Genomic DNA, 24497 nt, shown 5'->3' on the forward strand with positions numbered 1-24497 from the left:
CCCCGGACACAAAGAACCACCAACGCACCGATGTCTGAGGGCGTCTGCCACTGGCAGGGGAAGTGGTGGGGGGAGATAGGCCTCCAAACCTTGGAGGGCCTGAGATGTCCCAACATTTTTACAAGCTTTTGAATTTAGTGAAGACTCTATGATATCGTTCTCATTCAGTGCCATAGCAGGTCAAACTTTGGAGAGTATAAGTTATTTTCAGTTCACCCACTCAGCTGATTAACTCACCTTTGTTTTTAACTGAGTCACTGGCTGCTACGTGTCAAGCTAGCACATTAGCCTCTAGATGTCTCCAGTTTACTGGTATACCAGAGCGTTTTCTTAAAGATAAACCAACCACTCTTTGTACTTCACTCTACTTGTGTTTGTTTATCCCCTTGAACATGACGCAGGTTTTTCTCTCTGTGTGCGTCTGCTTGCATTAGTGGATGTACCAGTGAAAGTGAATCTTTTTCCATTAAAACAGCACTAACACCTTATTCGCACGCACAGCTTGAGAGTGTTGCTCACACATCTTGCACTCTCTGTGCTCTATTTTCATGACAGCTCCTGGCAGAGCCCAGAAAGATCACACCATAACAAGTTAACATTTAACGATTTAATGAAGATGGAAGTCGTGCAGTGGACTGGACAAATGTGGGTGTGGGTTCAGCGGTGTTAAAGATTCAGGGAAAGAAAATTAAGGGAAGGATTGTTCACATTCAACTTCTGGATGAGCTCAGACACTGTATATGTCAGATTTTACAGTCATATACACTGTTAAGCACTGTAAGCTTCCTGGTGGGTACCAAAAGCATCGGGTTGACTTCCTACTTCCAAATGGAAATTTAACCAAATACCCTGTACTGTGTACTTTTGACCCACTAATAATTAGAGAAAATCTGTTCTTGTATTTCAAAGCATTAAAGACGTATGCAGTACAATCAAGCTACCTGGGAAAAAGAAATAAATAGAAGCCCCAGCACGACATTCATGCCCATGATACGAACCTGTACACTCTGACCTCAGCTGCACCTTTGAGCATTCACAGTGCCTTCTCAGATGTCCATATACCCAAATTCATAGGCACTAATGGACCTCTGTATCAACAAAGATGTGTGCTAATAACAAGCTCCCTCTCCTCTTAAGTTCAGAGGATGTGGCATCCATCTTTTCAAAAAAAGTATTTCAAATTTCACTTCATCTGATCACAGAACAGTTTTACACTTCGCCTCAGTTTTGGCCCAGGAAAGACAGCAGTGTGTCTGGATCTGTTTCTTCTCCCGAGATGAAATGAGCTCATATTTTTTCACAAAAGACTAAAAATGTAGTGCATTTGTTGTCCGTGTTAACTGTAAATAAAATATGGGTGTATAAGTACTCTTTCCACACTGATGACAAGAACACAAAACAAGAAAAATGCTATAGCTACAGTATACTACTGCTAATAATAAAATGTAATTACTATTAATAATGATGATCTGAGTAATTTTAGTGTATATGGTACTCTTGTGTGTAATTTCACACATAAAGACAAGCATGCTGTGTTATCTAATGTGAAGAAGACTGCAAAGTTAATTATGATCCAATGCTGATGAATTCTTCTGTTCTAGTCACATCTTGTCATGTCAGTAAGAAATATTTCGGTCTCGTCCTCTTAATGCGGTGCATTGAGCCCGCCCTGTTTTTTCTTAATAAAGCTTGGTACTGCATCATATTATTGCACTATTATATCTCCGCAGCATGATGAATTATCTTAGCGTAATGCAAGTGACAGCACTGCTGATGGGCTTCACATTCTATTTGCATTCACATTAGCTTCTTCTCCTGTACCTTTTGTACTCAAGGCTCATTTATATGAGAATACTGTATGTACTGTAATTACTAGGATGATTCCTTCCTGTACATTTCACTCCTGTTACAGTTTCATCATGTGTCCTCTTTGTTTTCCTTTACCTGCCCTATAGAGATCTGTCTGCTCACCAAGGGCAGACGAACGGCGAGTGTGCGTGCAGACACCTATTGTCGACTCTTCTCCCTCTCTGTTGACCATTTCAATGAGGTGCTAGAAGAGTACCCAATGATGCGACGCGCTTTTGAAACGGTCGCCATTGACCGATTGGACCGCATTGGTAAGACCTACGAGCCTCATTTCTCTCTGATTGTTTGGATCTCTTGCCTGTCATAGTGCCTTGTTGTCTTGTCTTTATCAGTATTTGTTTGCCTTCTTTCCTCATAAAAGCATTGTGTCTGCCATCTTGTGCTGCATGACCTGTATGCTCTCTATTGATTTCTTTTTTTCTCGTGTCTCTTTCTTTACCTTAAAAAAAATATTACATATTAAAGAAAATTTTGATGTTACCAGCATTAATCCTTCTAAAGAAACAAAGTAGCGTTTTGTGGTTGGATTAACTGGAAGGCAGTGCATGTCGCTGTCCGGGAGGGAGTCAGGTCGCCCCCTCGTTGGTTTGGTGTTGACCCCCCCACTGGATGTCAGCGAGTGGATCGAAGCTAACCTCACATGCATGTGTGTCTGGCCCTCTTTCCACTCATCTGCACTCCTGGGTATGAGCAGCACCCCGCCCCATGTTAGAGTTCTCAAAATCCCCATAAAAAGAAACAAAGAGCTGGGTCAGGTAACAAGAGAGCCCCCACATTCACCGGGTCCAGTCGAGGACCTTGTGTAGCTTAATTCAGTCATCACATTATTTTTACTGTCTAGTAGAGAAATGTTTCAAGAGAAATTCAATCATGACAGATGATAGTTCAATAAGTGATCACAATTCAGACACAGAGTCTTGTTAAAAAAAGGGGCACATGTATGTAACGCAAACAGGGCAGTAATTGGTTGCACTGATCCTAATGTCGCACATTCTCCAACTTCGTTAAGTTCTTACGTCTGCTCTAACATTTTCTATAAGATTCCATTATGAATGACTTGAAAGTAATAACTCAGCATGCTTCATGTATAAGTTAGGCACACTGTTACATTACTTTCCACTTGTGTCACAGTGGAGCAGGAAAGATATTTAACGAATATACTGCAGATTATTTTACTATACATTTTATATGATGTGGTATCTATGTAGTCTGATCCAACCGCTGGGCTGGGTAATCTCATTAGTTACTCTAAGAATATCTGAATTAATGTAGTGATCTTGTTATCCAATGTCTATCTAGGTAGAAGAATTTGAATTTTACTGCACTGTAAAGTCTCTAAAGCCTAGCAGGAATGTTCTTACTCCTTGTATAATGCTCTAGGATTATCAAGCTAGAAACGACATGATATCTCGACAGTAATATCTCTGAAGAGTACAATTCTATTTTCTTTAAAAACACAATGCATTTAGAGCTTTTCCAGCATGTGCTAGGTTTGCCCACAGATTTAATCAGGGCACCATACACCTTTTTTCAACGCAGCCATTTTGACGTTACGCAGTAGGTAAACACAGGTGTTTCTCATCACTATAATTAAGGCTTGCACATAAATACCACAGAACCCTAATTAATGTCACTAGAAACACCTGTATTTGAATACTATGGTGTGTCTAAATGACTGCTCTGAAAAGAAGGTGGTTTATTAAGTTAATTAATCAGGTGCAGCCTATTTGTCAAAAAAAACCTGGGCGATGTTCCCCATACGAAGACTGTTAAATGTTTTACCTTTTTGAAGCAACACTGCTTCCTTGCTTTTATTGTAGCACATATGCAAAAAAAAAAAGAAAAAAAAAAGCCAAATCCTCTCACTCTGTATCTCTACTGGCTCTACTAATAAAGCCACCTTCTTGTCTTGTCCAATTTTTTTATGTCTGTGGATCGATTACTAAAAGAGGCCGTAATGTTGTTAGTGATTTGTTTAACGTGGAAACAGTTTCACCTAAAAACAGGGGGAAAAAGTAACTAAATAAAAATTCTTGAATTTGCAACTTCACAGTTTTCCTGTGTTGTCTCATGTTAGTTTTGCAGTAACTACATTTCTGTCAGATATTGCTGTTTTTTCCTTGTCATGTCTTTCTATCTGTGGTTTAGTTTTGCCTGAGACAGGCACATTAATAATTGCAAATTGCTTTGTAACCCAAATGTTGACTCAAAATTGGAATCCCGTAGTGTTGAAATCAATCAAACTCCAACAAGTGATGTATCTCATCGTCATGGCACGTGCTCCTCAGAATTATGTTCATATTCAACTATAAGCTGGTGGGTGGGCAGAGGGGGTAATGTTGACTGATGACTGGATTATTCTAAAATTCCTGACAAAACACACAACACACGTGTGTCAAAAAGAAGATCGACTATCGTTTTGAAGTTTTGAGTTTAGCATTTTGTTTTTTTCCATTTGTAGTTAGTTAAACTTAGAGATCACAAGCAAGACGTAGATGTGACTGTGAACTTGAAAGCACTGCACCCCCATACTATGGATATCACAGTACCAGAAATTTAGTAGCTGGCACCAATACCAATAGAATTACGCGATTCTAGGTATTCAGTTTGATTAAGAAAAAGAGAAATTACCCAGTGTACATAAACACAAGCTGCTTTATGAAAAAAATTAATACGACAAGAATGTTAGCTCTGTAAATAAAAGCAACAGTGGAGAACAGAACAGAGACTGAAATGTGAGGATGGTTGCTGAGCAGCCTTTGAGGTATGATGTTAGTTAGGGGGTTGTGTGTTATCTTGAGCATTTTAGGTAATGTTATGTTTATGGATTTTACATCAGACAAGGGGCTGTATTTCTATCCAGTCAGCCCTCAACAGAAAGACTTTACATTACCCTGCTCCCTGCAATAAAGCACTAATAACCAATTGTGATTCAGTTGTATATGAGCATAATTTGCAGGAGACAAAGTTGTGTTATTTTGACTACCATATTTTTTCAAAAGTCTTACAGTCTTCTTTGATAAAATGTGTTAATTTTGCATTGCTGAGGCTTTCACGACATACTGAGTGCCCTTTGACCTCAATAAGGCCTAATTTACATTTGCCCTTTTTATAATAACTACCAATAACTAAATGTTGGAAACTCAAAGTTAACCACTCTGACTGACACCTCTCAGAGTGATATAGATTCGATCCATCCTTTCAGACTAGCCATGAAGGGGGTTTTGTCTCATACGAGGGAAGACACTTTGTCATGATCTGTGCTGGTTGTATCGTTTCTATATCTGAACTGCATTTGGTTACATGCCTGTCTTGCTCTAAAAAGGAAAGAAAAAGAAGTAACCATGCTTTGAAACCAATAACGTGTTGTACATTTGACATTATCTTTTATCTATCTAAAAATTATTTGACCAGGAGTCCGTCTTGAGACGAGCTCATCTCGTTTTCAAGAGTGTCCTGGCCGACGAGTAGGCAACAGGTAAACACTTTATTCCAATTCCAGTATTCGAACAGGAGCAAACTGACCTATTAAAGCTTGCTAAATGGATCCAGTCTCAAATTCATCCTCCAAGAACTTTTACTCAAAGTCACATTGACTGTTTAACTCCAGCATCAGTGACACATAACTCAATTCACCCACACTAAAGCTGAAAACCTTTTGATGAAACGCATCATGTCAATGTCAGTAAATAAGACAATCAAGGAAACAAAAGATATCATATTCAGCGTTACATGTCATCTTTGATTTGCAACAGATTTTTCGCAGAATAATCAACTGGATTATTAACTCAGCTCAGACATTTTTAATAAATCTTTGAATGCTTCGTTCAAAGTGTATTCACAAATGAAATCATGTCTGCCGATTAGTAAAACCTTTACTAATGCAATGGCGCATACAATCTTTGTTACATGCCGAGATTCCATTTCATTATTTATTCATATATCATCGACAGAAAAGATTTGTTTCTGATTGTCTGGCTTGAAGTATGTGGGTTTTTAATAATTTTCAAAACTGACACTGATCATAAGAAAGTCAGTGTTATCTTTTGGCTTAAACTTTAAAACATGTTACTTTCTTAAATCAAAGACGTTTCTTTTTCACAGAGGGCAGCTGCGAAATAGTCCACAATGGTCCTGTTTTAAATGCATTAAGCCACTTTACAGACTTCTTTGACCAAGATTCAGGCCTGTAAATATAAGTATGTAATATAATATAGTAATGCAATCCATTTGTGTATAACCTTAAAGTTATGCATGACATTTTTAAATACATCCGGGTGGTAGCTAGTAACAACAACCAAAATTTACAATGAGCCTTGCACTTGTACCGAAAAATAATGAATACTAATCTTGCAACTGCAGTTTCTGTCTGTATGTTGGTATTGGATTTGTTGGTCCACATTTTCTGCAGGAATTCTGCATTCCCCTGCCTCTGGCTTGGCAAATGATTAAAATAACTGGAGAAAGATTTATATCCTAGCGTAAAAAATTAGCTTAACTAGTGACAATGCTAACAACAGCTGCCACTTCTTGCCACCACTCGGGCTCCGCCCACAAAACATGTCATCAACTTTTGTAAACACTTGAAATGTCTATCCGGTCTTTAAGTGATGACGTGTGAACCCTGTTTCCGGGTCCAGACTACTCTGCGTTTATTAAGGCTGTTGTGTTTTTAACATGTTTTGATGCTTTGTATCTTGTTCTCTTTAATCTGAACAAGCCCCTAAAAATGGCAGTGATCACTGCCGGCCTCTTGGTTTTTATTACCACTGTTCATTTTAAAGCTCACTTTTTAAAACCTGCCCATGCAGCAGTAAATTAATGACTAACCTTGTATTGTGGGTCAGTTATCTCAGTTGTTCTCCATTCTCCAGCTTCATTGTGCTAATATGTTTATATTATGCTAACCACAGCTGTGCAGCTAGCCATCACATAGCACATCATTATATACCAGCTAGCCCAACTTCAGTAACCCCACAAACATCAGTAATATTTAGTTTCATGTCTTCATTTATTTCGGAAGTGATAGCAGAGCTGTACATTTGAATTTTTCAGAAATCCCTCAGTCAAAACATAGTATATTATGTTTACGTGGAAACTAGCGAGCTAACTTCCCGCTAACTTCTAACTCCATTAAATGTCATAAATTCTGTTTTCATGGATGTCTGGATGTTAAACTTAATTGTTACACCTGGTAGAGCAGCCACACTGATCATTTTATTTCAGATAAAAGAATTTAGACAGTTTTTAACTCTCAGTGATGCCACGGTGTTCCTTTGACTTTGGGACCTAAAGCGGAGTTTGGACCTGCAAACGGCTAATGACGTCAGGCTAAAAGACCGGGTATAAGACAATAAATTTTATACTAGTTTTCAGTCGCAGTAAAAGGCCAAATCCCACTAACATAAAATTCATAGAATGTTAGCTGTAGACCCTTTCTTAGCTTTTGTCATTTGATATTTGAGCTCCTGCTGACCACCAAAGTCTGCTAGAATATATAGTTTGTAGTATGCACATTTTATTATTTAACATTTTATAGGCAAAATTTGGTTTCTTATAGATATAACAAAACAAATTATAATTAGTAAAGAAACAAAAAAGTGAACTGGTACAGTAAAATCTGTATTTTTTCTTATTTCAATTGTGACATATAATAAACTCCATATTTCCAAAACTAAAATAAAGGCTTTTCTAGCATATGTAAGTCATTTTTGTAACTGTTAGCTGAAGCTAACTGTTTAGCTGTTCATTGAGGACTATCTCATGTGTGCCCTCTTGGTTTCAGTGTAATAGCATTACAGGAAGTACATCAAGTGAATGAGTTCCCTGTAGATTGACTCAACACAGTAATTTTTTCACACATAGATATCTATCTGTAAAAACATGAATGCATCTGGAGTTATCTTTCAAAGATATGCATTTTTTTAATACAGTCTTCATTGTCTATTATATATGATGTCTGTAAACATTATATTGTGTTCTGTGTTTTGTTTTTTATTGGTTGATGTTTGTTGGCTATCAAGCTGTTTTATGTTGAGTGTATTGAATGTAAATAGTGGGAACTTGGGACTTATCTGATATTTTTACTATTATTTATTTTAATTTTGTCAAAGCTGAGTGGTTTTTACTTTTACTTTTTATTTTTTTAAAGCATATTGTTTCCAAAGCCTTTCTATTCAAGTTTAGAAATGGGCTACTGTTCTAGTAGTAATATGCCCAAAGTGCCTTGCTGAAACAGAAAGGGAGAAATGGATTCCTACCAAGTTGTATTCATTAGCCCGGAAAGTATTAGTGGAAAATATACACAATATGTCAGGTTTTGCCGAGCTTATACAATATGTCTGCCTCTCAATCCTCTCAATGTATTTGTTTTTTGGGGTAAGTTTAATTCTGTGATCAAAGCGAGACAGTAATTCTGTAAATGTGCAACATGAAGTAAATAAAGTTATTTAGGTAAAAATAAAGAGTGTAAATAATATATAAGCTGAACGAACTATTGATGCAATGTAGATTCAGCCTGGTCTGGGCAGCTGAACCAAGTTAGCTCACAACAAATGTTTATTGTTAAAATTTTCATCATTCTGCATACCTACAAATTGTATTATTCAATAGGATCAACTGTAAAGCAAATACATGAATGTATGGGAATTTCACGTGCTGTAGCCATGATGCACCATGGAAAATAACAGCTCCCCACGTAATGAACGGAAATCATTTGTTTCTAACAAAATAACCTAAATGCTGCTGCATATGTGTAGCTCAAAATGCTATATTGGCATTTTTTGAAACTGTCTGTAGGACAGATATAATTAAATGAAAGTAAATGCTTTTAGCTTGTATAGTATTAATATGCAGTAAACATACTGTACAGTAAACTAAGTTTGCCTGACTTTAACTCTATTTAACTGTGCACAAAACACAGATAATGAGATACTTTTCTTTTCAGAGGTATACAGAAGAATCCCTGTTTCCCTGAAACCCAGTTATTGCCCCTGTCTCTAACTTGTTGGTGTGTTCAGATGTTTCTGTCAGAGCGACAAGCACACCAAACAATGAACATGTGTTGTCCTTCCAATCTACAGAGTTTAATCCTGTCACCTTTAAATATGCAATGAAAACAGACGTGTAAGTTAACGATAGTCTTTTAATTAGTGTGTGGTGCTTGTTTTAGCTACCCGACCCTGTAGAGATTGCTGCAGTCGAGGAGAAAAACATCAAACTGAGGGCTTTATCCTGAGAAAAATGCATTAAAATATTACAGCAATCTATTTTCAGCTGCTACAGCAGCAAAAGTCCTGTCTTATAGTTGAATGCATGACTTACCAGCAGCCTTGAGAGGTGAAAGCCATCCAGCATATGCTGCCAAATGGTGAACTCAGTGGAAAAATCTTCTGCCAGTCAAGGACAGGGCTGAATGATTGATTGACTGTGGCTAAAGCCCTGAGCACACTAAAAGTCCACTTTGTCTTCTTTACCGGCAATGCGTTGCTGCTTGTCAATACACGGTCAGTAGTAATGACAGGAAACACTTCCCATGAAGACGTTTGGACACTATCACTCAAAGTAAATATGTTTATTAGGTCTTTAGATTTGGCAATTCCTTCTAAGACAGGCTCGTTTGAAGATGTCTTTATATGCCCATTTACAACAGCTTCTTCTTTTTACTCAAACTCCCAAAGCCACAAAAGTGGCTGGTGTTTAAAAAGCCATCTGCCAAGCCTTTTATTATTACGGTTCAAGACCTGTGACATGCTAGGAAAGACTTTCCTGTGGGCTCAAAATGCCCTTTATAGTGCATATGACTGGAGTACTTTTTAAAAGCAGTTTGTTTACAGTATTAAAGGAATACTGTGTTTTGTTTAAATATGCAGACAAACTGCTTTGCACTAGTCAATATAAAATATAACTTGAAGAGAATCCCATTCATTGTGTGGTTAGATGATTAATATTTAGTTAGATTTTATACATTATGTATATGATACATAATGTATAAAATAAGATATATTCTCTTCTTATTTGACTTTGTTTCCACACTATAGATGTTACGCAGAATGCCCTTGTGATGTGTTATGGCTTTGATGTCAATGTGACCATGTAGCTAGACCGTGGCTTTAAATTAAGCCTTAGACCCTTTTCTTCTAAAATATCTAAAATCAGTCATGTCATGTGTGGGTACAACTCATCAGTATTCTTCTGTGTTTCACTGTCCACTTCATAGTCTGTGCTATCAAGTCACACTTTCAGTAATCTTTGTCTCCTTACGTGTCCTTCACCCCTTCAAACTGTATATTTCCCACAGTCATTTCCATTTAATGTCTTTCAAAGGTTTATTCACTGTAACAGCCTTTAGTGAATGTGTAAAGATGCAGTTTGTGTGGTTAAAAGTAGCCCATTTATGAATGAATGTGGAATGAATACAGTGAAATGCCTCTGTTAAAGAATTGGCCTTGATCAAAGGAAGAAACTAATGTGTGATTAAAACCCACAAGCTACGTCTTTACTGACCCGTATCCTGTTTATTCCTGTGGTGCAGTATAGTTTATCCAAAGTTTACCGTGGCTGTGTGTATTCACGTGTCCTGACTGCACCCCAACAGGGAAGAAGAACTCGTTGCTGCTGCAGAAGTTCCAGAAGGATCTGAACGCCGGGGTTTTCAACACACAGGAGAACGAGCTGCTGAAGCAGATTATCCGTCAGGACAGGGAGATGGTAATGATGGTGGACCGCAAGCAATCGGTAACCGGGATGAACTCAACACCAATGTCAGGAAATTCCATTATTAACTCACCAGCCCAGCCGCCCTTCTCCACTGCTTTTGGCACCACTCAGCTGCAGCAGTCCTCTGTACCCCTGACCTACAGCGCTTCAGCTATTGCTAATGCCTCCGCTGCCCGCATGATGCCAGCCGCTGCCGTTGCTGCTGCTGCAGCACAGGGGCTTTACCAAACTCAAAGTGGCACCCTAAATTCGTCACAGACCCCACTACAGCAAGGCACAATCATGTCTCCCTGCTCCTTCACAGCTGCCATGTGTAGCCCGCCTGTGCAGACCCCTTTGGCTAACCGGAGCTTCCAGTATGGCTCCCCCACAGCCTCCCAGCTGTCCCTTATCCAGCAACCCATTCCCCAGCCATCTCTGTCTACGCAACAGCTTGCTCAGCAGCCTGCTGTGCCAACTGCAGCCACATCCTCTGCAGCGCAGCAACAACAACAGCAGCAGCAGGCGTCACCTCAGCAGCAGCAGGTCCCTTCACCTCAGCGGGGGGACATCCACAAGAGCACGCAGGCTCTACAATCAGGAAGCTTGAGTCGAGACATCCGACACTTATCAGCCTCCCAACCATCACTACCACATGACACATCTCTGGGGCCCAGAGTGCATCCCACCTCAGGAGACTCCCTGGCCTCCATCGTGCCACCCACAGCAGCGGTGATCCAGGGAATGAATCTACAGAGTGGCATCCGCACCACTGTGCCCCAGCGGGTCAATTTATTCCGCCAGATGTCGTCAGGAGCCTTGCCTCCCGTGCGCTCAGCTGCAGCAGCGGCAGCTGCAGCAGCAGTGGCAGCAGCGTCCTCATCCTCAACCCAGCACAGGGATTCTCCCGGATCTAGAAGAGATTCAGTGCTCAGCAGTACAGAAACTGAGCAAGACAAAATGCGTTTTGCATCAAATTTATGATCCCATTTTACCCTCCCTCTCTTTTTTTAAACAGAAATATGTTTCAAATCATTTTTAATGGAGCTAGAACAAAAGAGGTCAAAATGAGGAACTTTGGCATTGTTTTCTTTCTCTCCAATTTTCTTCTAAAGTAACCTCATAGAAATGCTGTATATATAACCCATGTATTATATTTTAGACAATTTTGTCTCCCTAAACTTAAGAATGTATATTATACAGATACACGTCCTTTCTTTGATCATATCTATATATACATATATAGATATGTATATATAGATGTGAAAGCGTGTGTGCACGTGTGTGCACGGGGATGTGTGTGTTTGTGTGCATGGGACCATGTCAAAAAAAACACCAACAACATTGGCAATGGCAATTTCAATCTGTAGTATAAACATGAGTCTTCCTTTCTGAGAAATGTAAAAAATTATATATCTATATCTATATATATATAGATATATATAGATATAAATTACGTTTTTTTTATTTTTCATTGAATTTTTTTGTTTGTTTTTGCTCTTGATTTTTTTTAAAAACTTGTTTGCATTGTGGACTCTCACAATGACTTTTTCATTTTCTACTAAAAGAAGAGCAAACTTATCTTCTCCTATTAAGCAGCTTTAGCACCACTGTGGAAGAATAAATGCAAATAATGCCGACCAATAATCTTAACAAGCACACAATCGGTCTCAAACCATTTTCCTGGAAACTCACCTAAGAACAAAATAACAATACTGTAACTATCCCGTTGCTGTCTGCGATGAAAAATACAGTCTGATAAACCACTACATCCCCACAGAGGCGCACACACACACAAACCATGGCAGTGTTATGGGTCCAAAGGGAATAGATATTAGAAATGCTGCTTTCTTTGTTTATTTTGGAGGAAAATGAAGTGTGTGCACAGATATGGATGGATGTTATTGTTTTCTATTTCTGATTTCTGATGGCTGAGATGTTACTTAATGTTGCTTAAAACTTCTGTGTATATTTATAGTATTTATAAACTAAAGATTATCACCATTATGCAATAGACTGTGACATAAAAATTAACTATATGTGTCCTGTAAATAGTTTTGTAGATCTAGTATTTACAGATACTGTGTGGTGCATTCTCTATCATAACAATGTCTTACTTCTATCAGGAACCTGGATATCATTTATGAGAGATAAACAAACCTTAATGCAATAGCTAGCACTACTTGATTGAAGGACATTTATAAATCGTATCTTCTCTCTTTCTGTCTCTCTGTATACTACCCTTAGTCCTAGCGTAGTTTCTGATTTAACATCGAGTGGACATACAGTATACAGTATTTACCTACAATACACAACTTCGTTTCAGTGTCATCCTATTAAAAGCAAATGCTTCTTTTCTATAACGTAACTCCAAAGTACTGCCAGGGATCATTTACCACACAGCTGGTATGAACATGTATGGCTTAGGTGTGAAAATTAGACTTTCTTTTTCCTTTTTTACCCATTATATTTCCTTTTCTTTTATATATAAACCACAATTTAGATTTTGAGCTAACCAGCTCCTGGTGTACATTTGTACTGTACTGCTGTCATATCAGTTGAAGCACAACATTTCTAGTACCTATGTTTTAGTTTCAAGACATCAAGTATTCAGTCACTCAGTTGTGCAGGAGGACATTTACACTGAGAGCTGTTTATAAACCGCTGTTAGTGACAGAAAAAACGAAATGCTGGTTTGCATTAAGGTTTCTGTCTCATGTAAATCCATTATGTGGGCTTAGCTACTCTAAACTGACCAGGACTTTGAGGCATGGACGCAAGGTCGAGCAAGCAATATTTTAATATCTGTCAAAGGGAATATTTTGAATATTTAAATCCACACGAAATCTCAGGACGACCAGTCGTTTTCCTGCTTATAGAAGACGGCCGTGCTTATGCGGTCTTCTTGATCAAACGTCTCAGCCGTGCAGAATTTCTACTCAGAGTCAGAGTCACCATGGCACCCGTGTCCCATCAGGTTAAAGTGACTAAGCCCTCACAGCAACCATGTTAAAAGATGGCTCTTCACTACAGGTTGTGCCGATAGTGTACCAATACAGTCAACCCCATCACGAAAGCATGCGCTGTCACAAATACTTAAAAAGATACTATCTCAAAAATGTTGACGTTAAATGTAATGTTAGATTATGTTTTTGTTCATTGTCTGTCTGCCTAGATGTTATCTGTGTGTGAACAGAAGCATTGACTTTTCACATGGACATTCTAAAGTATTTGTGCCTAAACTATAGCCATGTTCCATCCTTTGTTATGAGTGTGAGCTTGGTGCATATTGGGGTGGGTGGGACGGGGTGGGGTGTGGTCCGGGGCACTTCTGCACACTACTACGCAATCATCCTTACTATACTCTATGTGTTCTATGTCTCAGTGTTTTTAGACGAGAAAGGAGTAAGCAATGAAGATGGCCAAATGTCTCCGTTTATCCAATTGGTATCTTTACTTCCGGTACGAACTTTTAGAGGCAGGTGTTTCTAACATTCTAAGTCAAGCTATATAGATATTCAGTGAGGTTTATGTACAGTTTAAAAAAATAAATAAAGAAGAAGTGCAATCTTTAGACTTGCAGTGACACCAGTGAGACATTGTACAAATTTGAGCACCTTTATACCTTTCTTTGTAGCTAACCACTGACGTTTGGGTTGAATATCGACGCGTGGAAGGAAACTGGCCAAAGCAAAACATTTTAAGTCATTGTCTTTGTTTTGAATTGCACTTTCTGACTTACTAATAACAACATGTAGATTCTTTCAGCTAGGTTAGATGTCGCAGTGAGGGAGCAATATCTCCGGGTATTTGGGTGGAGATGTTCTATTTACAACGAAGAGCGCTTAATCGTGAATACGCCATAGTGTATAGGAACTAGTTCACAGTCGAGATGGACAGCGGCACTGTTGGTTTGTGCTGTTTTTGATACTTGCCTTTGGAGGGAGAGCTTCCCAACTATGTGCTTTTTTTCACTATACCAATCGCAACTAACATACTGGAATGGGCATTAATGGTGATGTATAACACAAACTAATGAGCTTACATATTAGCAGTATAGAGACTCTCAACAAACCAGCACATATATTTGTATATTTTTGTTTCTTGTTTTGTTGGTTTGGAGAAGAAAAAAAACAAGAGATGCAAAAAGAACTGACAATGCCCAGAGAGGACGAGCCAAATCTTTGATTTGGTTTTGACAACCACAGGTTTCATATGTTTACTGATGATATGCGTAGTGGAAGGAGGGGCGGGAGCGACGGTGAGCTGCTCGGTCCTCTTAAACCCCACTCACATGATCACTGTTCAGCTCATTCATGTAATCCAAGGCTTAGAGTAAAAAGAACTGTCAGTCGGTTACTTAATACGGACGAAAGAAAGATAAATGTAAACTTTCTTACAAGAATATGCAGACAAACAGTGTTTGTCAAAAAATCTTTTTGATTTTTTTTTTGTTTATTTTGTTTGTAAATAATAAACCTTGAAAATATAGAAAATAAACAACATATTGTCATTTAAACTGAGTGCGTGTCGTTGTGTTTTCACAGCGATTGAGCTTTTGCCCATTCGCAGGTTTTAAGAAGTGTTAGATAATGTGGAAAATGGAGAAATATTCAGAAGGGATGAAGCAGTGATGGAGAGGCTCTGAGAGCATCAGGGAATACATTTCTGTCAACACATTTTGTGTCATTACCAACAAATAAAACTACTGGTCATCTAATCATAATACAAAGGTAGATTTCTCAGTATCTATTCATAGGGAAAGAGTTACTAAATACATGCTCATGTAAGATGGGATTTATTAGTTCCACATTATTACAGCAGCAGACTGGACAGAGCAGGAATAAGCAGATGCAGCATGTGTCTGTAAAGTGTTTAATGCAGGCTAAATAACATTTTATTAAAACTGTAGTATATCTAGTAGAACAAACAAAAGCTAATCTGCAGTGATCCTGGTATTTAATGAATTATTTTTCTCTGTTTTAGAGCAATAACCTATCCATTCGTCGACTTACTTCCACTTATCCAGTTCAGGGTCACGGTAACAGGGGATGTGCAGTGAGTTTTTACCAAGGGGTTGCATGAAAAACTGGGTCTTCTATGGAGGATCACATCAATAAACTTACAAAAGATACAATTCTAATTGAGCAGAATTGAGTTTAGCTTGTTTGGCCGCCGTCTACAACAGTCCCACACACAAGTTTAATTGAGCTGATTTGTTTAGTTCCAAATCACGACAGCTCCCTGAAGGCGCTTCTCATGTAATCTCCCAGACCACCACTGCTGCTGAAGTCAGTCATTGTCAGTATGCATGTTTAAATAGCTCGTGCTGTCACTGTGGACAAATGTGTAAACAGAACAATACCTGGGGCACTATCCAAGAACAGGTGGTATAAACTTATGATTATGGGAGCCGAGTTGTTGTCACTGTCAAACACAAAGAGACAAACAAGTGCGCACTCTCCGAACCACACCGTGGGCCAAATAACATGACATGACTTTTCAATTAAGAAATAAGAAGACTACACCCATGACAACAACACGTGTCCTATTTACATCAGATTCAATATGAGGACCAAATTCCATAGCAATTTTCTTATTTATTTATTTGCCTTATAGGTTAGCTGCAGCACAAAGCAGGAAGATTAACATGAAGGGTGCAAATAAGTCAGGCATCAAACCAGGGACTGACTAGTTGATGGTATGGCGTGCCCCTCATCACTTACTCACAGGTCATACTCTGAATCTCCTATCTGCAAACACTGGTCTCAGCATTGTTGTGTTTTGAAAGCGGCATGGGATTTGAGGAGTTGCTCAGAAGGATTCATGAATGACACGAGCTGCTTAATCCCACCCCTGAGGAGGAGAAGGGGGAAGAGAAGGAAACACAACAGGGCGAGTGACATCCGTATAAATGACAGATGCCCGTAGTTTCAGCATTACACGGGGAGAACATGTGCCTTAACCTTGGTATGACCGTGACTTGATTGAATTTATTTACAGGGGAATTAAATATCAAAGTCTTTGGTTTAACCAATAGCAAGCGAGTCCACGGCCATGTCAGTTAAACTACATTATTAAACTCTACCAAGGGCACAACAGCATGAAGCACAGAGTGCTGTAGCGAACAGCCTGACTGAGTCCCCGACAGATATTAAGCTCAACCAGTGCTGTCCTGTTTTCATACAGAATATAATGCAAAGGAGCTGCATAATGCTTGGGGTCATTTAGAGATGCTTTTTAGATTACTTTGTATGCTGTCTGCATCACATCTATCGGAGTAGACGCTCACAACAGCTACAATGATGATGGTTTGGAGTTTGGAGCAGTTTGGAGTACTGCAAGTACTCCAAGTAAATTTTAAAAACAATGACAATGACCCCATCATTTTCCACAATTCACTGCAAAATGACCCTCTGATTCCCGAAGTACACATGACTAAAAAAAAACAAAGTGACCCAATATTTATGGGAACGAAGTTAAGAAATGTCAGCTTTGACTCTGTATGATGTCGCTAGTCTCAACTTACGTACCTGTCAAGTACAAACTGTGGAGCTAGTCAGCATCTCAGTGCATGTTTGTTTAAGTATGGCCATGCTGTGTCTTCTTATGTTGACATTCTGATTGCTATGTTTGCGCATGCCCCCATGCAAAGGTCAAATATGTGTTTTTGCCATCCAGGCGAATGCTGAGCATGCCTTCACAGAAGTCAGAATAAACAAACAAAAAAGAGGGGACAGCGCCAGTGAAGAGCGGTTCAAAGTCACCGCAGAACGGTCATCGCTGTCCTGTGGTCTACCCTTTCTTTCACATCTGATATTTCTCCTGTGTTCTGAGCGGGGCTCATTTCGCTCAGTCAGCCCGTGTATGTCTGCGTGTATGTTTGTGTTTACTCAGTATTTGTGCAAGCACTGATTAGATGCACAGTGTTCTGGACTGCTGGATGAAAGCTTCCTGGGAGCCAAAACAGTGGACACGATTGGAATGCAAGTGCTGCCCTGCTGCTGTTTTGTCTCTGTTTGCATCTGCTATTTAGCTACAGATTACACACACACACACACCAGATGGTCGCTTTATTTTAATTGTAATTGCTTTTATTTTTTTTTTCTTATTATTATTTATAACCATGAATTTAAAGTAGTTGTGCAGCAAAACTACATGACCTGCATAATATTACGGGACCAATTTGGTGCCATATTCTCCAGCAAAACTGAGGAACTGGACTCACCACTCTGCTGTCCCGGTGTCCAGGTTTGACCTCAAATTCTGATTCTAGGTTATTACACAGAAACAATCATACATTTCCAGCTAATTATCACTCTTCTTAAAGATTGTTTTAGTAGCTTGTTTACATGGACCTAGATAGAAACAGCTATTTTATTATTTTATTCTATTTTGCATTTTTCAGCCCTGATTCAAGGTTATTACACAAAGACTACCACGTATGGCTCTAGGTAATAAGCCAAAACATTAGCTATGGTATTTGTTTCAATTGCTAGCCTGTTGTTAACTAGTTGCATATGTTTCATGTTACTCAGTTTTAACCACTTTTGATGCAAGTAATTACTTGGATTACTTTGTTAACTAAGAGGTAATAACTTTCCATATCATCACATTCTTGTTTCCATCCATTATTACCAAGCTGTAATAGAAATTACTACTGCTTTTGTTTTGGCCTCATAGATGAACAAAGAATCCACACAAACACACACACACTAATTTTCATATCTTAGTGATGGCATCTGATTGACATGAAGCTTACCCTAGTGGCTTACCCTGGGCCCTAACCATCAAAAATGAATGTATAATCCTAACCCTCAGCCTAAACCTAACCATAACCTAATAGTAACTCTGACACTAAAACCACATTTTAAGCCTTCAGACTCATGGGAACAGGCATTTTGTCCCCATGAGTGATGATGGTCAACACGAGTACAGGGAGTGCAGAATTATTAGGCAAATGAGTATTTTGTCCACATCATCCTCTTCATGCATGTTGTCTTACTCCAAGCTGTATAGGCTCGAAAGCCTACTACCAATTAAGCATATTAGGTGATGTGCATCTCTGTAATGAGAAGGGGTGTGGTCTAATGACATCAACACCCTATATCAGGTGTGCATAATTATTAGGCAACATCCTTTCCTTTGGCAAAATGGGTCAAAAGAAGGACTTGACAGGCTCAGAAAAGTCAAAAATAGTGAGATATCTTGCAGAGGGATGCAGCAGTCTCAAAATTGCAAAGCTTCTGAAGCGTGATCATCGAACAATCAAGCGTTTCATTCAAAATAGTCAACAGGGTCGCAAGAAGCGTGTGGAAAAACAAGGCGCAAAATAACTGCCCATGAACTGAGAAAAGTCAAGCGTGCAGCTGCCAAGATGCCACTTGCCACCAGTTTGGCCATATTTCAGAGCTGCAACATCACTGGAGTGCCCAAAAGCACAAGGTGTGCAATACTCAGAGACATGGCCAAGGTAAGAAAGGCTGAAAGACGACCACCACTGAACAAGACACACAAGCTGAAACGTCAAGACTGGGCCAAGAAATATCTCAAGACTGGTTTTTCTAAGGTTTTATGGACTGATGAAATGAGAGTGAGTCTTGATGGGCCAGATGGATGGGCCCGTGGCTGGATTGGTAAAGGGCAGAGAGCTCCAGTCCGACTCAGACGCCAGCAAGGTGGAGGTGGAGTACTGGTTTGGGCTGGTATCATCAAAGATGAGCTTGTGGGGCCTTTTCGGGTTGAGGATGGAGTCAAGCTCAACTCCCAGTCCTACTGCCAGTTTCTGGAAGACACCTTCTTCAAGCAGTGGTACAGGAAGAAGTCTGCATCCTTCAAGAAAAACATGATTTTCATGCAGGACAATGCTCCATCACACGCGTCCAAGTACTCCACAGCGTGGCTGGCAAGAAAGGGTATAAAAGAAGAAAAACTAATGACATGGCCTCCTTGTTCACCTGATCTGAACCCCACTGAGAACCTGTGGTCCATCATCAAATGTGAGATTTACAAGGAGGGAAAACAGTACACCTCTCTGAACAGTGTCTGGGAGGCTGTGGTTGCTGCTGCACGCAATGTTGATGGTGAACAGATCAAAACACTGACAGAATCCATGGATGGCAGGCTTTTGAGTGTCCTTGCAAAGAAAGGTGGCTATATTGGTCGCTGATTTGTTTTTGTTTTGTTTTTGAATGTCAGAAATGTATATTTGTGAATGTGGAGATGTTATATTGGTTTCACTGGTAAAAATAAATAATTGAAATGGGTATATATTTGTTTTTTGTTAAGTTGCCTAATAATTATGCACAGTAATAGTCACCTGCACACACAGATATCCCCCTAAAATAGCCAAAACTAAAAACAAACTAAAAACTACTTCCAAAAACATTCAGCTTTGATATTAATGAGTTTTTTGGGTTCATTGAGAACATGGTTGTTGTTCAATAATAAAATTATTCCTCAAAAATACAACTTGCCTAATAATTCTGCACTCCCTGTATAGTGGGATGCTGATTTTCTGTCCTCACAAAGATGTCTAAACATGTACACACACATTGCATTTTTCAGTTTTCTACCATCAAGCAAGAAAATGAATGCAGACGTTGAGATGTGCATGCGAAATTTATAGCGTGACAGTCGGCACAGTAAAAACTTAACAATATACCCTGAACAGCACTGCAGTCCCATTCCAACCTAATAAATAAATTTAAAAATAAAATTTCACCAAAGTACTGGGCGATGAATGATGCAGTTTACTTTGTTCATTTTTTGGATTTTTGCCTGAGCCTTTTAACTAAAAGAAAAATTATCCCAACTTTTTACATGTAATGTTATTAAAACAAGATTTGCAAGCCCTATTTGCTAGCACTGTGGCAAGCATGAGATTTTCAAGTGCTGAGTTCAACAAAAGCTAATATTTCAGAGGCTTGCTTTAAGTTTAAAGCCCGATCATTAACACTTCCATCCTTGTTTTATGTTCCATTGCTGATGCAAACGTCAGTATAAGGAAAAGGAGATAAAACATGAACGTTTTGCACAATTACAAAAAAGGGCACTGTTGCCTTACAGTAAAAAGGTCACTGTTCTGCCCCTGTCTCATTTTGTTCTTTGCTCTTTTCTGCTACATCACATCCAGAGTCAGTGTCAGAAACACCAGTTAATGTGCTGTGGACTGTGGGAGGAAATCAAAGTCACAGAGGGAGAACATGCAACCTCTAAAAGGGAAAGCAGGCAAGTTTCAAACCCCAAACCTGCTGTGAAGCACAGTGCTAACCACTGCACCACTGTGCTGTGATGATGCTCCACGTCTGTAGGCAAATAAATAAAATATGGAGATATGAAACTGGCTCAAAAAGGTTCAGATGAAGTTTAAAAGAAAAGAGCACTTGTCTAAATTTAGGGAAAAACATTTTGTTTCCTCTTATATAATCCAATATAGAGAAAATAAAAGTCGGTGGCTGTTGTTCACTAAAGTGGGAATTGAGTCATTATATTACGAATGTTTTTCAAAGACAATGCAGTGATTTGAAATCAACAATAAAGGATGTAGCAAAAGAAAAGCCAAACAGCCACTGTGTGGGGTCTGCCTGTGTTTCAAATGGGACAAAAAAGTCTTGGTGTGAGTTTGTGTAAAATGCTGAAATTGCAGACATATAATTAATGTTATACTAGACACCGCCTACTACAAGACAACATCATTGCCCTTCTGCAACTTAATGTGACAGCAGTAATCATTGGTAAAACCACAATGTTAACCTCTGTTTATTTCCCCTCTCAGTTTATTTTATTCTGAGACCAGTGAGACTATAAGTGTCATGGTCCTGGGCCATGTTGGCCCAGTATTCTTGGTTCCTTGTATTTTCGCTCCTTATTTAGGCCATGTTTTCTGAGGTGTCCTGTTGTGGTGTTCCCTAAGTGTTTTCCCCTTGGGAACCCTAACCCCCTTGTGCCCCTCTGTGTATTTATGAGCTCTCGTCTCTCTTTGTGTTTATTCCATGTTTCCCCCAGCCTGTTATGTCTGTGTTCTCCCCATGCTCTCTCTCCTCCTGTCTGAACCTCTGTGTACTTCCTGTTTTACTTTGACAGTCTCTCGTCAGTATGCGTCATGTTGTGTTCACTCCTGCCCTGTCTCGTTATGTTTATCAGTGTCACCTGTGTTCCCCACCTGTGTGTAATCTCCCTGTGTTCTCTGGGTGTATTTAAGTTGTGTCTTCTGTTATGGTAGTTGCTGGTTCGTCTGTGTTGTTTCCCCTCGGTCTCCCTGCGTCTTCCCGTATGTATTTCTCCGGACCTCCCTGCATCCTCGTTTCTGGTTTGTCTTATTAGTTTACCCAGTTTAGGTTTCCAGTTTCATGTTTTGTCGCCACCTATTAGTTTACCCAGTTTAGGTTTCCAGTTTCATGTTTTGTCGCCACCGTTGTTTGTACTTACCCACCTCTGTGAATAAACACTAACCTGCACCAGAGCTGCCGCCTTTTGGTCCCTTTCTACAATTCCACACGGCTTGCCCCGGCAATCCGTGACAATAAGCACTTGTAATCTTACCTTGTTCCCAAAATCAGCTTTTATTCAGGGAAGGCTTTATTAAGCTTGGCTTTTAGCTCTACCACTTGTTCAGGCTCCCTGCTTGACAGAAAAGCACACAATGGAACACTATCAGTCATGGATTGGCCTCCCCAGAGCTCGAACATCAACATTACTGAAACCGTGTAGGATCATCTTGTAAAGCAACAAGAAGTCTTGCCTAAGAGAGGTAAGACTGTGCAGCTGTGAAGAATAAAGGGGCTTATACCCAATTTTGACTTTCAAGCTCATCATTAGATTTAACAAATACTGCACTTCCATGTATGTTTGCACGTTTCAATAAATCACTGCACTTATTTTCTAAGCAAAATATAAATGGGTGGCTCAAGACCTTTGTACAGTATTGTATAAACCGCTCTGTTTTACTTCTCTCTGGTACCCAGATGTGCTGTGAGTCACTTCAGCCTTTCACAAGAACCTTTGCTTCACATGCATTTAACCTCAAATCTGACTGCTGGACATTTGTGCTGACCTTAAGGTAGAGGTTAGAGGTTTCTTGTAAGTCACCCATGCACTCTTACACACACACACACACACACACACACAAGCAGAAACAAACACACATATCCCGTTTCTCCCTGGATGGATCCCTTAATACGCAGCATTAGCGATTGAATGATGAATGACAGATAAAGCCTTTTGAATGCTCTCTTACCCACAAACTGATTCCTTAACAAAGACAGAAGAGATAAATAAGAACGCAGGGGGAAGCCCTGTGGTAAAATTACCTCGGATTTATTTTTATGAAAGCTTTCTACGTTGCTGATGTTGCCTAGAATGTAGCACTCAAAGGCCTATTGATGAACTGTAAGCAGATGGTGTTTGCCATCTCCTTCACGCAACACATCTCTCCATCAGTTACACATGGAGAATTTTTTTCCTAAGCCAATTTCAGTGCAGCCTTGTTTTCCATTCTTGTCCTCCTAACACAGAGGAAAACTGAGGAAATATGCAAGCTTATGCAAAGTTAAGAAGTTGAGAAGTTTTACAGTCAGTGGGACTGAGTTATTCATTTATTTATGTGTTTATTTATTTTTCATTATGGAATTTACAGAAAAAAGTGGTAAAATTACAATGGAGGTAGAAAAAAAAGGACTTTTTCCAGCCATTTTTATTATGCAACACCTACAGCAACATTCGAATTTCTAATACCAGCACAAATTGAACCATCAACATGTTCAATTGAAAAGACAAATACTTTGAAAGCTACTGAGCACATAGGCTTTTATAGTCTAACTGTGCTTCGCAAACTACACATATTAGTCTGCTGACTAATTGCATGGAAAATTGCTCCAAAAAATTAAAAGAACACTGCAATCATGCATCGAATCTTGATGAGCCAATTATTGCAGATGGATATCTTTACAGATATACTGTGTGATCTGTCAAGAAAAAAAAAAGCTATAACAGCAATCAGTAAAAACAAAATCATCCAAAACTTTGAGGGCTGAAAATCACAAAGCGAAACTAAAAATTGAAATCATACATGGATTAAATTTTGTCTTATAATGATGCTCAGTAGTGTGTATGCCCCCATGTGACCATAAGCACCTCTGAAACAGGGGCATGCTTCCGATGAGATGGTGAACGAATGGCGTCCTGATGGATCTCCTCTCAGTCTGTGGCATCACTAGGGTGACGTGCATCAATAGTCACATTACTGCTGGCTACCATTCGAACCTGCTCTGACCTATGAAAAGGACAGTGGACCTGCTGGTTCTGGTGTTCTCTGGAGAATACCATTCAACCTGTGAGCTGTGAGCACAGCACTCATGAAGCCTGGCAATGATGGTTTGGTCACTAACATGCGCATTACTATCCTACTTTTGTGAGGTTCTGTTATTCCTTGTGCGCATCGGCTGGCGTTTCCTCCACACTCTCAAGATTGTTGATTGCAAGACCCAACAAACCTATGAACGTGCCATCCTAAGCTGGGCTAACCGTGCAACCTAAATGCACTGCAGGTACCGTCTCGTGCTACCAGCCGTGATGAGGACGTTGACAAAAAGCAAAGGCAGAATCACATAGTAGGATAAAGAGAGAGCAATTGTCTGTGGCCAACATCTGCCAAACTGCTGCCTTTAGGGAGCTGTATCTTCTTATGGTCTGTCCGTGCACCTGTTGTCACTTTTGTTTGCTTTAAGTGTTGCCCTAATTTTTGAGTGATGTTGTGGCACCCTGAGTATTTTGAGCATTAAGAACAAGTCTCAGATGTGTTCCTTATGTGTTCGTGCCCACCCCCCATCATCTTTTTTTGCTATTTGTTGTGACAATAGTTTGCATCATAACACAGAGCTAAAAGCTCACCGGATGTGATGTTAGGGCGATATTTAGTTTTGCCAGTAGGT

General features: G+C 39.4%; 1 protein-coding gene across 1 annotated transcript in view; it reads left to right on the forward strand.

Annotated features, from left to right (window-relative positions):
- Positions 1 to 11836, forward strand: part of hcn1 (hyperpolarization activated cyclic nucleotide-gated potassium channel 1) — a 67850-nt gene extending 56014 nt beyond the window's left edge. The window contains exons 7-8 of the mRNA XM_005720352.1: positions 1956 to 2120; positions 10466 to 11836. Coding sequence (XP_005720409.1) covers positions 1956 to 2120; positions 10466 to 11550 — 1250 coding nt within the window. The 3' untranslated portion in view covers positions 11551 to 11836. The remainder of the gene's footprint in view (positions 1 to 1955; positions 2121 to 10465) is intronic.
- The last annotated feature ends 12661 nt before the right edge of the window (positions 11837 to 24497 follow it).

The sequence above is a fragment of the Pundamilia nyererei genome, unplaced genomic scaffold (genome assembly GCF_000239375.1).
Source record: "Pundamilia nyererei isolate P.nyererei 1_Seehausen unplaced genomic scaffold, PunNye1.0 scaffold00002, whole genome shotgun sequence".
NCBI lineage: Eukaryota > Metazoa > Chordata > Actinopteri > Cichliformes > Cichlidae > Pundamilia > Pundamilia nyererei.